The sequence below is a fragment of the Camelina sativa genome, chromosome 4, assembly GCF_030686135.1.
Source record: "Camelina sativa cultivar CO46 ecotype springtype chromosome 4, ASM3068613v1".
NCBI classification, from domain to species: Eukaryota; Viridiplantae; Streptophyta; class Magnoliopsida; order Brassicales; family Brassicaceae; genus Camelina; species Camelina sativa.
In genome coordinates, this window is record NC_141883.1 from 21980124 (window position 1) to 21995230 (window position 15107).

Below are 15107 nucleotides of genomic sequence, written 5' to 3' on the forward strand. Positions count from 1 at the left end.
TCTCGCCGCCGACCATGGTTTCTTGCCGCCGACCAAAGCTTCCTTGCCGGGAGTGGGTCTCTACCACCGGTCACAGCTCCCTCTTGCCTCGTTCTTCCGTCACTGTGCGTTGTCAACCACTTCCGTCGGCCGGTCCGCTTTTCACGGTGTTCTGCGGCTTTTCCTTAACCAGATCTAGCCGAGATCGTGAGGCATCTCGGCCTAGATGTCGTTCGTCCTCGCGCTGTGAATCGACGGTTTCCTACCTCACCGACGATTCTCCTGCCGATGATTCTCCTACTTTGAAGGCTCCCTACCTCGCCGTAAATGGGGTCTTCGTACAGGACGAGATGCTCGCATCCAACATTGTACGAGACTAAATCCGGTGCATTAGAGCTGTTACGTTTGTCGGGCTGCCGCGAGCTGAGTCAAGACGAGACCGTGAGGCGTCTTGCCCATGCTGTCCTATCTTTGGTGTCCTTGCTTCTTGCCGCCGCGCCGCTAGATCTGGCGAGATGTCTTGGTGCTAGGCGTGTTGGAGTCGCCATGTGGTGGGAACGTGTACGGAAGCTATGGTGATGGCGTCATGGTGTTGCGAGTTCGTGTGTGAGATTGAGCGGGTTGCTGTGTTGTGCGTATGCGAGTAAGATACTTGGTGAGCTGGAGATTTTGACGGCGAAGTGGCGAGCTGGAGATTTTGACGGCGAAGTGGCGAGCTGGAGATTTAAACGGTCAAGATTCTGTATGTGTTTGTGCCACTGCGAGTGAATGTTGGCGTGATGGCGAGGTGAAGATGTGCTCGATGATTGTCCAATCTGCTTGTTCAAAACTCTGGCGAGACGGAGGTTTCTCGGCGATGCGGTGGCGAGGTCGATGATGGTCCTGCGAGATACTCATAATGGCGTCGTATTAGAGAGATGGTGAGAAGGCAAGATCAAAATTCTCGGTGGTGAAGTGGCGGGATCGAGATCATGGTGAGCTTGATGATTTACGAGTACGAGACCGTGCTTCAGAGTTAGTGAGGTTGAGACCTTTTCGTACGAGACTATGGCGAGATGGTCTTCGTACGGGGACTAGATGGGGACTTTTACGCGGTACGCGGTATGCAGTACACAGTACGCAGTACATGGTGCACAGGACGCAGTACGTAGTGCGCGGTACACGGTACGCAGGATGCAGTACGCAGTGCACGGTACGCAGGATGCAGTACGCAGTACGCAGTGCACGGTGCAGGACGCAGTACGCAGGACGTAGTACGCGGTATGCAATACGCAGGACGTAGTGCGTGGTACGCAGTACGCATGATGCAGTATGCAGGACTCAGTGCGCGGTATGCAGTACGCATGATGTAGTATGCAGTATGCAGTGCGCGGTACACAATGCGCGGAACGTGGTACGCAGTACGCGGTACACAAGATGCAGTGCGCAGTGCGCAGTACGCAATACGCGGTGCGCGGTACGGAGTACGCAGTTCATTTGGGTGTGTTCGTTCTATTCGGAATCTGTTGCGCTTTCGATATGTCTTTGCTCCCATATTGATCGGTTGCTTGGTTGGTTTTGCAAGGTCTTGCGCTATGGTTTCTGGAGACGACGTCTTCGGTGCCGTTCCGGAGGAGTCTGGAGATGGTCAGTACCGTGCGCTAGAGAGAGGTCTTGACGAAACTGGAACGAGTTATCCTTCCTAGTGGGACCCGTTGGAAGGAAGAGGTGTTGTGACAGATCTCGCGGATTTGACGGAAGAAGATGTTAGGGAGCTCGAAGAGATGTTCCCTATGGACAACCAAGCACTTACTCTGATTCCCTTTCCTTCAGGTTAGCGCTGCGGGAAGGTTCTCGGGTACGAGGAGCGTTATTGCTTAGAGCGTGCCGCTAGACCGCTGGTCGTAGGCCTTGCTGCAAGAGACGGGACTTCAAGACGTCGCAAAGATCGTGCTAGAATCACCGGACCGGACCATCAAACAGGTGACGATGAGCGCATCGCCCGTGATCCAGGACAGAACCTATGCGAGGATAAGTCCATAGCCTGCATGTAACACCCCCGAACCGCCGTACGGCCGGACAGGATTGCGGACGGCACCGAGACGCTACTTGTTTGGGAACCGCACCCTGGTTGATGTGACCCCGGACTACGGACGTGAACCACAGACGTACGGATGGAACAAACCCAGCAGAACGATTCGAAAAGTACGACTCGGTTGGGCCGTGAGCGGATGGAATCGGCGGTCAGAGCGATGTACGGAAGGAAACGGCGCAAAGGAACGACAAGAACGGACGGAGAGAGACTCGCGAGGAGATGCTCGACTCGTTTGTCTCTCGGATAGATGGAGATAGACGTGGAATGAGGTAGCGACACACAAGGGATGGATCTCCTTGCGATACGGCCAAACTAGTAGCTAACGAACCCGGTTCGTGCAGCTTCTAGGGTTTCGTTTCAATCACTGAAAACGAGAGAGAAGGATAACTTCTGGTTCTTAATTCTTAATAGTCTGCCTTACATGATAGGGTCTAGGCCCTTTATATAGGGCCGCTTACATAGAGGAACTCTCAAAACCCTAAACACGTGGGTGGAGATAAAACGCAGCGTTCAAGACATAGTTTTTAAAAGAGAAATAAAACTAAGGATAGAATGGCCACGCGGCCGAAGTGGTCCATGGCCATGCACTAGGGTCCATAGCCTCGTTAAAACCCCCTTGGTAAACCACGTAGGGACAAAACCAAGGTGGGAAAAAAAGTACTACTTTCCCTAATGACTTGGAGGTCTTCACCCTTGTGAGATGGTGAAGACCGTTAGAAGAGCCTCGGTTGGCTGCTTGTCGGGTCGGTTGGGGCCGCGGTCGAGTTCTGCTTGTTCCTGGACGAAAGCTTGGACAAAGATGAGGCACTTCTTCCTTGCGGTCCTAGCTGCGGTCCGGCTCCTTGTTGTAGCTCCGGGCATCAGGTTCGGTGCTTGGGCTGAGGGCCGTCTACTTCCGGACGCAGTCGCGTCCTTGGTTCCTTGCGCGCTCCGGTCCTCGTCCGTGTCCGTATGCTGGCCATCGTCCCGGGTTCCATCATTCCCTCCCCCTTGGAAAGGTTCTGCCCTCAAAACATCTTCCTCGGTACCTATATCAAACGGGGCCAAGTCAGAAACATTGAAGGAGGTCGAAGTCAAATACTCACCGGGCAGTTCAAGGCGGTAGGAATTGTCGTTGATCCTCTCGACGACTCGGAACGGTCCATCTCTGCGGGGGCTCAGCTTGTCCTTCCTCTTCTGCGGAAACCGTTCTGGCCGTAGGTGCAACCAAACCCAGTCGCCTTCCTTGAAAACCATGGTCTTCCGGCCCTTGTTGGCTGTCCGCGCATAGTGTTCGGTACGCCGCTCTATGTTGGCCTTCACTTTCGCATGTAACTGTTTGATAAGCTCGGCCTTGCTCGCGCCATCTTGGTTCACTACTTCTCCGGTCGGCAAGGGTAATACGTCCATAGGAGTCAGCGGTTTAAACCCATAAGCGATCTCAAACGGCGATTTCTGGGTGGCCGAGTGCGTGGCAAGGTTGTAGGCGAACTCCACAAATGGAAGGCATTCGACCCAAGTCTTCCTGTTACTGCCGATGGTGGTCCGCAATAGTGCTCTGAGGGTGCGGTTAACCACCTTTGTTTGGCCGTCCGTCTGCGGATGGCACGCGCTCGAGTACAACAGCCGCGTTCCAAGTTTTCTCCATATTGTCCTCCAGAAATGGCCGAGGAACTTGGGCTCGCGATCGGACACAATGGTGCGGGGGAGGCCGTGTAGCCGCACTACCTCTCGGAAGAACAGGTTGGCGATGTGCATGGCATCGTTGGTCTTGTTGCATGGTAATAAATGGGCCATTTTGGAGAAACGTTCCACGACCACGAAAATAGCGTCCTTCTTGTCACACGGACTAAGGCTCTCTCGGACGTATCCTTGCTCCATGAGTTCGGATACTTGGCGTTCAAGCTCCTTGGCCTCTTCGGGATTCACGCGGTAGGCAGGACGGTTCGGGAGCTGGGCTCCGGGTACGAGGTCGATCTGATGCTCAATACCGCAAAGTGGTGGTAGACCGTGCGGTAATTCATCCGGAAACACGTCCTGGTACCGTCGTAGGAGCGGTCTGATCATCGCCGGGACGGCGTCCTGCTCCGTACCTATACTCACAACATCCTTAAAGACCATCAATAAGACTTGACAAGTGGAGTCACTAAGTGATCTCCTAACCGTACTAGCATTAATCAAGAAGTTCATTTTAGTGCTCGGTTCCTTAGTCATTTTCGATTGCAGCTCACAAACTTGTGTGGGACTCAATGGTTTTAGGCAAATACGCTTGTTATCATGCACAAAGGAATATTGGTTGGTGTGGCCACAGTGAGAGGTCCGCTTATCAAACTGCCAAGGACGCCCTAAAAGGAGGTGGCTAGCTTGCATCGGAACCACGTCACACAAGACTTGGTCTTTATAGGGGCCTACACTAAACGGGACCGTGACCTGTTCGGTGACTGAGACCATGGCCTTGTCATTCAACCATTTGAGTTTGTAGGGTTTAGGATGGTTTGTGGTACCAAGAGAAAGTTTCTTGACCATGTAGGAACTTGCCACATTGGTGCAAGATCCACCATCAATGATCAAGCCACAAACCTTCCCACTTACAGTGCATCGCGTGTGGAATATGTTGTCCCGCTGGTGCGTATCGTCCGGACACTGGCTAGTATTAAGGACCAGTCGGATCATAAGCAGCTCTCCCTCGTCAGGCTCGACGACGGCTTCCTCGACCTCCTTAGCATCGTTCGGCTCGTCAGGGTCGTTGTCGTCCTCGGATTCAAGCTCCTCCGACGCGGTAATGGTCATGGTACGAGGATTGGGACAATCTCGGGCGTAGTGGCCTCGACCTTGGCACTTGAAGCATATTATGTCTCGGCTACGTCCTTCGGTCGGTTGCGGCCTGGGGTCGCTACGAGAGTCCTTGTTCTGGTCCCTTGGTTTGAACCGTGAGTCATTGGTGACGGCCTTGGACTTCTCTTGTCCGCGGTGCCCTCCCGGTCCTGGGGACGAGTTTGGCGACCAACTAGGCGTTCCTTGAGCGCGAGAGCGGTGGATGGTGTTGGCCTTTCTCTTGATCTGCTGTTCGACTTGCATTGCTAGGTGCAAGAGTTCATCGAACGAGTTGTACGATAAACGTTCTACCTTCCGCGCAATGCGGTCTTGTAGTCCGTCCAAGAACTGGGCCATCAATCCTTCTTCGCTATCTTCGACCTACAGCCGGTTGCGAAGATGCTCGAACTCTTCATAGTAGTCCTCAACGCTCTTGGCTCCTTGGGACAGCTTGCGGAACCTTCGCTGGAGCTCGCGGTGGTACAGCGGTGGCACGTACCGGCGTCTTATCTCGTTCTTCATGGCCTCCCAATGCGGTAAGGCGCGTTCCCCGTTCCTCCTTCGGTCAGCTTCGGAACGATCCCACCACGTAAGGGCATGGTCCGTGAACTGGGCGGCTGCATAGGCGATCTTCTTGGGTTCGGGATAGTTGTAACAGGCGAATATATGATCCATCCGTCCCTCCCAGTCGAGATATGCCTCCGGATCAACTTTTCCGTTAAACGTAGGGGCCGTGAGTTTGTGACCCGGTTCGACCAGACGGTAGGGTTGATCGTCCTAATGCTCGTCCCTACGTCGAGGGCGCCTACCTTGGTAGGGTGGGCCATCGTCTTCTTCGGACGTCCCTCCTGGATCCGGTTCAAAGCATCGTTGGCGATCTTGGACAGGTGGTCCATGAGCCGCGGGTTGCCGTTGCCCATCCTTGATCCGTTGTAGCCGGTTCCCTAGCTGGGCTAGTTGAGTCCGGATCTCGGCTAAGACTGCCCCGATTTCCGGGGGTGGAAGCGGCTCTCCAGGTTGGAGAAGTGATACCACCGGCGGTCAGTAGTGGGTACTGCGGCGGTTGATAAGTCCTCCGGCGTACGGTCGTATCGGACGGTAGCAATCGGTTCCGTCGGTCGATCCGTGACGCGTGTCCGTTCAGAAAAGATCCTACACAAACGAATGAACGCGTGGGTTCTCTGTTTGATAGGTTCAACAAATCGGACAAACCTTGGACAGCTAATGATTGGAAAAAGGTAAAGTAAAAAGCAAAAGTAAAAGCACTACAAGACAACCTAAGACTAAAACAAAAACGGACCTCACGCGCTGGGACTCTACTCGCTACACGTGGCCTTTAGGCCACCACTAACAACGACCAAGTAAAAGAACACAACTTTATGGATCTAAACTACCCTAGCGAAGAACACCTCAAGAACACTAAAGACCTAGCAAGAACAAAACCTTATACAAGCGGACTAGTTCCTAAACAAGACTCAAACTTGACCGTACAAGGACGTAAGAGAAGGAAAAATACGACCTTGTGAGGAACTTTCGGCTTTGATACCAACTGATGTGACCCCGGACTACGGACGTGAACCACAGACGTACGGACGGAGCAAACCCAGCGGAACGATTCGAAAAGTACGACTCGGTTGGGCCGTGAGCGGATGGAATCGGCGGTCGGAGCGATGTACGGAAGGAAACGGCGCAAAGGAACGACAAGAACGGACGGAGAGAGACTCGCGAGGAGATGCTCGACTCGTTTGTCTCTCGGATAGATGGAGATAGACGTGGAATGAGGTAGCAACACACAAGGGATGGATCTCCTTGCGATACGGCCAAACTAGTAGCTAACGAACCCGGTTCGTGCAGCTTCTAGGGTTTCGTTTCAATCACTGAAAACGAGAGAGAAGGATAACTTCTGGTTCTTAATTCTTAATAGTCTGCCTTACATGATAGGGTCTAGGCCCTTTATATAGGGCCGCTTACATAGAGGAACTCTCAAAACCCTAAACACGTGGGTGGAGATAAAACGCAGCGTTCAAGACATAGTTTTTAAAAGAGAAATAAAACTAAGGATAGAATGGCCACGCGGCCGAAGTGGTCCATGGCCATGCACTAGGGTCCATAGCCTCGTTAAAACCCCCTTGGTAAACCACGTAGGGACAAACCCAAGGTGGGAAAAAGAGTACTACTTTCCCTAATGACTTGGAGGTCTTCACCCTTGTGAGATGGTGAAGACCGTTAGAAGAGCCTCGGTTGGCTGCTCGTCGGGTCGGTTGGGGCCGCGGTCGAGTTCTGCTTGTTCCTGGACGAAAGCTTGGACAAAGATGAGGCACTTCTTCCTTGCGGTCCTAGCTGCGGTCCGGCTCCTTGTTGTAGCTCCGGGCATCAGGTTCGGTGCTTGGGCTGAGGGCCGTCTACTTCAGGACGCAGTCGCGTCCTTGGTTCCTTGCGCGCTCCGGTCCTCGTCCGTGTCCGTATGCTGGCCATCGTCCCGGGTTCCATCACTGGTGGTCCGGTCGAGGGACAGGAGCTGCAGCTTCCCAACCAGTCCTCCTGGACGCGACTCCGCCCGCGGCCAAGGTTCGCTTAGGCTTTGCAACCCTTGCGTCCCACGCGCGTTGTGTTGACCCGGACAAGGCTGAGTAACATTTGCAACTTGCCTTATTTTCTCGAAAACCGCATATATTACTTTAATAAATCATTTTATTGAAAAAAAGTCATCAAAGCAATATACATAGGTACTCGGATAACTTTGCAATATCGTTTAGGAAAATACTGGGTTTTACAAAGAACACAGAAAAACCCTATCCGGTACCATAAAGTTTGCTCGAGCTCTAGACTCACTTAGGCTTCTTGCACAACAAAAATATTATCATGAGTAATCTAAGATTACTCAGTGAGCCTGGGCACCCCTTTCCTAAACAGGATTCTACTTCCCCAACCCGACTACCCCAACAGGAAAAGGAAACAAGCAAGGCAAACAAGCCAGCAACAATCAAAGCTAAAGAATTACATGAAAGCATACGCTAACATCATGCAAGACTAAGCAAACAACATGCAATGCTAAGCTATCAACATGCAAGACGAAGCTATCAACATGTAAGCAAGCAAACAATCAAAGCAACACAGCAAAAACAATAGCGGAAGCTATAAACAACAACCAATCGAGAGAGATTAGAACGACACGACTTTACTCAGACGATCTAGAGATACTTGAGATATTTTAGACTCTTTCACCTATGGGTACTTGAAATATTCTAGACTCTTTCAGCTCAACAACAAACAAGACATCTAGAGTACTAGAAGGAATACTTGAGATATTTTAGACTCTTTCACCTATGGGTCCTCGATAATCTGTTTCGTTCCAAAACAATTCCCATGCTGAGACCACGAAGGTAACCAGCATGAGCCCCCACAAAGGCTACATCGTCATGTAGCGGTCACGCTAGTAGCTAGCTAGCCGTGACATTGTCCCGCACGAGTGGTCATCGGGAACTCTCGCGAGACAAAACGCAATTGGAACAAAAGATCGACTACACTATTCTAGCTAGGACTCAAGAAACAAATTCAGGAGACTTAGCTAAAATACACCAAATAACTCAAGCATGAAATCAAGCAAAACAAGCAAGAAAATCAAGCAAGAGAACATGCAACAATCAACAAGCAACTAGAATGATAATTCATGTACTTAGATTGTTATTCATGCATGCAATCCATTTATACAACTTAAGCAATTAATGCAACAAGTTCAAAATATGCATGCAATCATATTTTAAGCAATTTAACCCATATAAATACTTTAAGTCCTTTTTACGCAGGCAAGCTAACCTCACCAATATACTTGTGCATGTACTCGATTTTATGCAAGAATTATTGCAAACAAAATCTTTCCAACTTAACCATGCATGCAACCTGTTTATCCAAATTTTAAGCAACTCCAATTACTTAACATGCACCCAAGTTCATTTTCTCATGGTGATCCCCAACTCAAATTCAATGTGCCTTTAAACATGAACTTAGCATGAATCCTACCATATTTCGCATGCATCAAAATTAAACTGATTCTAACATGAATCTGGTCTAAATGCATCAAGCAAAGATCTAAAGATCCATGCTGTGTCCCATACACAATTACCACAGAACTCACCTTGGGGCAACGGATGATGGTTGGACTTCACTGCACCACGGATCAGACAACTCCTTCTTCTTGCAACCACAACAACTCTTCACAGCTCTTCTCCAATTCTCTCCTTAGTCCGCAACACTTCTCTCCTCTTACCTCAACAGCTTCACCCTCTCGAATCACTCTCTCTTCTCTTCGATTTGAGAGCAAAAATCGCAATTTTGAGTGTTTAGGGTTTTCGAAAATGAGAGAGAACGATCTCAAGAGTCCTATTTATAGGTCGAGCATCCCCCTTTCTTCCCTTAGTGAGATTTGACAAATGGCAAGCATGAGCTTGCATGGGGCGCATGTAAGTCACTCGCCAGCCACTTGGCGCACATGACCTTGCATGTGGTGCGTGAAATGCACTCTCCCTTGCATGAAATTTGATTGGTCCAACTCTTAGAGACATAATGATTATGCCGCCATTAGTACTTTATTCTTCAAACCAAAACCGCACTGTCCTACCGTGCGGCACGTACGGTATCGCCCGGACATCTCTCGGCCATGGTTCGGTCTCGGTCCAGATTGCGTTTGGCTCCTCCGGACTCCCTCGGTCGTCTCTTGGACAACTTTCGGCTTTCTCTCTCGGGTCCTTCATGTCTTTTCTGGTACTTCCCTCGGACCGCACCGTCCTTCCCAGTTCCTCTCGAACCGTACTGGTCTTTCGGTTACTTCTCGGTCCGTACTATCCTTTCTGGTACTTCTCAGACCGTCTCTTCCGCATACGCGGTTTTCTGCGTAAACTATCAACTCCCGATCAGTCTTAAGGTCTCGATCGTACATCCGACCACTCTGGTCTTGGCTTGGTCATCCTCCGATTTGTGCATTTTTCCTCGGACTTCCTTCGGCCATTCTCCTTTGTTTTTCTTCCTCTTCCTCTTTAATTCTTTTCCGGGCCATTTCCTCGAACTTTTATTTTCGGGATTTCTACCCTTAGTGAGGGTCATTACACCGCGTGTTTTACCTCTTCGGGATGCCGAATAACCTGCAGCTTATATTACCAAGTATCGACGAAGGTCGGTGGGATTGCCCAGCCGGTCACCTCTGCGACTACGTTGATTTTTTTGCCGAGTGCGGCCTGTGGTTCCCCATTCCCGAATTTCTGACGAGTTACTGTGCGTGTCTGGAGATTGCATTTTCGCAGCTGTCGATCTTCACGATCCGTAACGCAGTAGGGCTTACGATAATTGGCAACTATATGGATATCAAGATGAGTGCCGACATGTTCAAGCTGGTCACTCGATTTACGCATGATAGTTTGGGGCTATGTTGTACTTGCTATACGCCAGGTCTCACGAATCATGCGTGGCCAGAAGAGCCATATTCACGATTGGCGGAGGAAGTTTTTCTTCGTAGAAAAAAACGATATTTCTGTCGAAGATCCCGACACGACCTGCCCTCCTGCTTAGAACTTTACTTCCGGTAGCCACTACTGGGTTGGGTTCGTCTTCTTTTGATCGTCCTAACTCTGTTTTCTGATTCGTTTGTTTTATTTTCGCAGGCGATCCTCCACCTTCTACTGCGTGCAATTCTGAAACTGTTGAATAAGCTTCTGCTTTTCTTTTTAGCGGGACTTTGCGGTGGCCGAACGTTCTTTCACACTTCAAGACTTGTAAGTTTTTTGTTAGCCTACCTTCGTCTTCAGGCTTGTGTGCTTTCATGCCTAAGGCTCTTATTTATTCTGTAGGTTCACAGACCCGATTGCAAATGGGAGACTGCCCGATGCCATGCTACGCTGACTTGTTCGATGCCGAATATGCTCCTGCTGTCACAACCGAGGTTGTTGCACCAAACGCCGAGGTCGGAGCGGAGGTTGCTACGGTGGAGCATGAGGATGGCATGGTGGCTGTCCTCGAGGGTGACCCTAGTCGTAGAACTCGTGTAGCCGAAGTTGTTGCGACTCGTGTTGCGAAGAAGGCTTCTTCAAGGCCCTGTGGGAGCGCTCCTGCACCTGGTGGTGGCGATCGTACTCGAAAGAGGGCGTCGCGCTCGAGTCCTCGAAGTGATGTTGGAGGAAACCCTAGACGTAGCCACTTTGTAGAGGATGGTCGTGCGGGAATTGATCACTCGTTCTCCTTTCGCTATGATGTGAAAGACCTGGCATTTTACGGTGACTCACGGGCTTGTGCGGATCTTGCCAGCAAGATTCATGGGGACTTTGTCCCTCTCCCGTCTCTTGGCGATTTGACTTGTTCATCTGTGTACGAAGATTTCGTTTGTCGGCAGATTTAGGTTCGACTTGACTTTGACTAATGTTTTGCTTGGTTGTAACTTGACTTTCTTTTCTCGATGTCTCAGGCAATAAGCTGGACTAACCGTCTTACGGGCGAATACGAAGATAAAGTGCGTGCGGCTAAGAGAGAGACTGCGCTCGTTCAGGATGTGCTTGTTCAGGCCGAGCGATCGAGCAAGGATAATGCAGCGCTGGTCAAGGAGCTGACGGCTTCGCTAAAGCAATCCCAACGGAAGCTCACTTCTGAGTCGAAGCGACTTAGGAAAGCGAGAGATGAGTGCGGTGAGGAAGAGCGTGCGAAGGCTGCTGTTGTGATCAGGACACATTGCGAGCGTATTAACCACCTGAGGAGGCATGTGATTGCATCACGCGAGAAACAGCCCGACTTGCTCCTTCTTAGCCAGGTGACAGGGACTACACAGTGTCTAGAGACGTTGATCAAGAGGGGCGTTGCTATTCTAGAAGATAGGATGGTTCGTCTTACTGCTAGCGAGGAGGAGTTCCAGGCGAAAGTGAACCGAGTCGCAGTGCATCCGCTCTTTGACAGTGATCTCAAGCCATTCCCGGAGGCTGCTGGTTGAGGGGGTGATGATGCCGCAAACGAGTGATATGTCCTCGTCTTATTGCTTGTTTTTGCTTTTGATTTCCCTTTTGTTATTGTGAACTTGATCGCTGATTGCTTTTGTATTTCTCCTTTCGGTGTTGCAAACTTTGTTGTTTCTGCTTTATGGATGATTTCTGCGCAAAAATTGATTATTGCCGATTTTCATTCCCTTCATTATGATGAAGTTGCTTCTGAATGATAGCACAAAATTTGATTATTGTGTACAACAGAGATGCGACGTTTTGGTTGTTTACAGGGCATATTTTGCAGTGCAGAACGTCTCCTGGCTTACCCTGGATATGTTGTTCCCCAAAACTTCTCGAGTAGACAAGACGGACTTGTCGTACTGTTTTAGGTGCGGTAAGCGTGACCGGCTTACCATGTGGGTGCTGCAGGAATTGCGGGTGTGCGAGTCGGGGTCTCGGCTTACTCACTCTGGTTCCTGCTAGCTATTTGCGAGTCTGGGCTCGGCTTAAAATGTCGTACCGAAGTTAGGACGTGGATTATTTCACCACTTCACCCATGCGGAGCGCGTTTTAGAGCTGTGCGCCTGACCAGGGCGTCAGAATAAGAGTCTATAGATTGCTCAAAAGCGTTTCGTTGTGAAACTTTTATTTTTTATTTAAGTTATAGTTGGACTTCGTGAAAGGCTGCCTACGTACCCTCGAAAGGGATCAAATCATTTGTAGTTCGGATTACATGGAAATGCTTGGTAGATCGAGCTTTTATTTTATTTTTTTATTTTTTTTTGGGAGGGATGCAACATGAGGACTTCGAGAAGGTCACCCATCCTAGTATTACTCTTGCCCAAGCACGCTTAACTACGAAGTTCTGATGGGATTCAGTGCATTAGTGCTGGTATGATCGCATCCATGAAAGATAACAATTCATTTCCAGTTGTGGCTTCGATGAGCTGATCAATGCGCAGAAGGGAAAAACTGTCTTTCGGACAAGCTTTGTTGAGGTATGTGAAGTCGACGCGCACTCTCCACGTACCATTCTTCTTCTTAACCACGACCGGGTTACTCAGCCAATCTGGATAGCGAACTTCTGTGATTGATCCTGCGTCAAGTAGCTTCCGTACCTCGTCATTGACCGCAGTTGTGCGTTCCGCACCGAGCTTGCGACGCTTTTGCTTAACGGTCTGTAAGTTGGATTGACGTTGAGCTCGTGGAATCCCCATGGTGGGCGCCAAATTATTGATGTGTGAAATCGACAATATAGATAATACGAATATTCTTTGGGATAAATTGGAATTGGTCCTTTTATTAACGTAGAATTCAAGAGAAGGGTTTACAGAAAATACAATCAAAGCTCTAAGCGCAATTAATACGAATGTAAATGCACTTTTCTCTCTGATTACCAAGATTTCGGATCCAGAGCTCTGACAATGACCTCTGGTATTTATAGTGGGACACTGACCTAGGTTCCCTTCTACCTCCTCCGTAAAATGACCATTTTGCCCCTGCGGCCAAATGGGCCAGATCCAAATCTTCAAGCCCTAAACTTCTTAGGAATCCTCTGTTGGGCTTGCTGAACTGTCGGGGGCAAAGCCCATATCTAACAAGAAAGACGAGGACTGTAAATGATTTGTATCATGTTATCATGCAATTCTATTTCTCTCTTGTAGTGTACTAGCCACTTTGATCCACCTTTGCCGACTCTGACTTATTACCTTAAAAAGTCAGTCAATTATTGCTCTTTTGGTAAGAATTGGAAGAATATGTTTTCTTAAATTAGTCTGTTATGACTCTTCGGAAAGTATAAAGAAAAGGAAACTTTAAAATTTGTTATGATTCTATTAGTGAATCTAAGTTTCTAATTTCTATTATGTATATATATGAGTTATCTCTCTCTCTTGACAATTAGGTCACACGATCGACGATGTCAATGAATCTGCTTCCATCTGATTTGGAAGAGGAAATCCTCTGTAGAGTTCCATTCAGATGTCTTGCCAAGTTCAGATCTGTATGCAAGCATTGGAATAGTATGATTATGGACGAGAGACTCATCCTTAAGAACTTGTCACGTACGCGCATGAGCTATAGCGGTGAGCATGAGTTTATAATCACCCATAATGCGTGTCTTTCTTCTTCCGTGAGCATTAAGGAGCAGCAAAACGTGGTAGATTCTCCTCCGTCTTTGGTGACCAAAAACCTTAGCCTTAAAAGAGTTCGTCCAGCACGGCGTGTTAAGGTGTACAAGATCGTGCAGTGCGACGGTCTCTTGTTGTGTGTCATGGACAACCAGCTTTTGGTTTGGAACCCTTTACTGAAAGAAACGAGTTGGGTCAAATGCGGCAGCGACTTTCACGCATACGATGATGCGTACAGCCTTGGATACCTCAGCCCTTGTGATTACAGGATCTTACGGTTTCGATGTGCTAGTAATTCAAGAAACAGACCTCCAAGAGTTGAGGTCTGCCAACTCGCGTCTAAGACATGGAAGGTTATAGATTATCCGATCAGTACTTTTGATTGGGTCCTTAAAATACCCTTGTCGATACTCTCTTTGAGAGGAACTCCTTACTGGATTGGTTTCCGAGAAGAAGACCATACAACAACAGCCTTCGTACAAAGCTTTGATTTTGCCAAAGAGAGGTTTCAACCGATAGATCAGCTACCGTTCAGGTATGAAGAGTTGAATCCTATTGCAATGGAGATATTTAAAGGAGACAGGCTCTCAGTGTTGGAGCAATGTCACAAAACAAGGAAGATATGCATATGGGTTAAGCATTGGCTCTTACCTTCTTGGAGTAGATTGATGGTCGTGGCTATACCACATTTTCCGCTGTTACATCCACCATCAAGTCGTGTTTCCACAGATTTTTTTCTTGACAAAAACGGTAGGCTCGTCGTAATTTGTGTTGAGTTCAATGTCCAATATATTTATAACATTTACAGAGTCATGGGCGAGAACAACGACGAGTGGCAAGTTTTTGAAACAGACAATGCTGCGGAAAATAGTATTTATTGTTCATGCAGCTTCGTTCCGAGTTTAGTCAGGCTTCCAGGGTTTTTGAAGCAAGACACAAGTCGGATTCGTTGGAAAAAAAGTAGATTCAACTAGTCTTGCTTTTTGGTTGTCCTTTTTGCTGGGTTTTGTGCTTATTGTTGCTAATTCTGTTATTTAAAAGTTATGATTTACTATTTTACCTAGACTTCGTTCCCCATATTTTTGATTCGTGTATTTACCCATTCTCTAATCAGATCATTTGGAACATTTTGAGAAAGGCTAAACAGATCGTCAAATTTCTGAGAGATTTGTAAGA

General features: G+C 48.7%; 3 protein-coding genes and 1 pseudogene across 3 annotated transcripts; 2 read left to right on the plus strand and 2 right to left on the minus strand.

Annotated features, from left to right (window-relative positions):
- Positions 1-2740: 2740 nt before the first annotated feature.
- LOC147946082 (uncharacterized) lies at positions 2741-5203 on the minus strand. The gene has a single exon (XM_087509483.1). It carries the CDS (start codon positions 5201-5203, stop codon positions 2741-2743), a length of 2463 nt encoding a protein of 820 aa, XP_087365609.1.
- A 4769-nt stretch (positions 5204-9972) lies between these two features.
- Positions 9973-11813, plus strand: LOC147946083 (uncharacterized). The gene is made up of 3 exons (XM_087509484.1): positions 9973-10288; positions 10687-11213; positions 11298-11813. Exons 1-3 carry the CDS (start codon positions 9973-9975, stop codon positions 11811-11813), a joined length of 1359 nt encoding a protein of 452 aa, XP_087365610.1.
- A 777-nt stretch (positions 11814-12590) lies between these two features.
- Positions 12591-12708, minus strand: LOC147946084 (5S ribosomal RNA; annotated as a pseudogene).
- A 1006-nt stretch (positions 12709-13714) lies between these two features.
- On the plus strand, positions 13715-14905 carry LOC104784003 (putative F-box/LRR-repeat/kelch-repeat protein At1g11620). Its single transcript, XM_010509087.2, has one exon. It carries the CDS (start codon positions 13721-13723, stop codon positions 14903-14905), a length of 1185 nt encoding a protein of 394 aa, XP_010507389.2. The 5' UTR covers positions 13715-13720.
- The last annotated feature ends 202 nt before the right edge of the window (positions 14906-15107 follow it).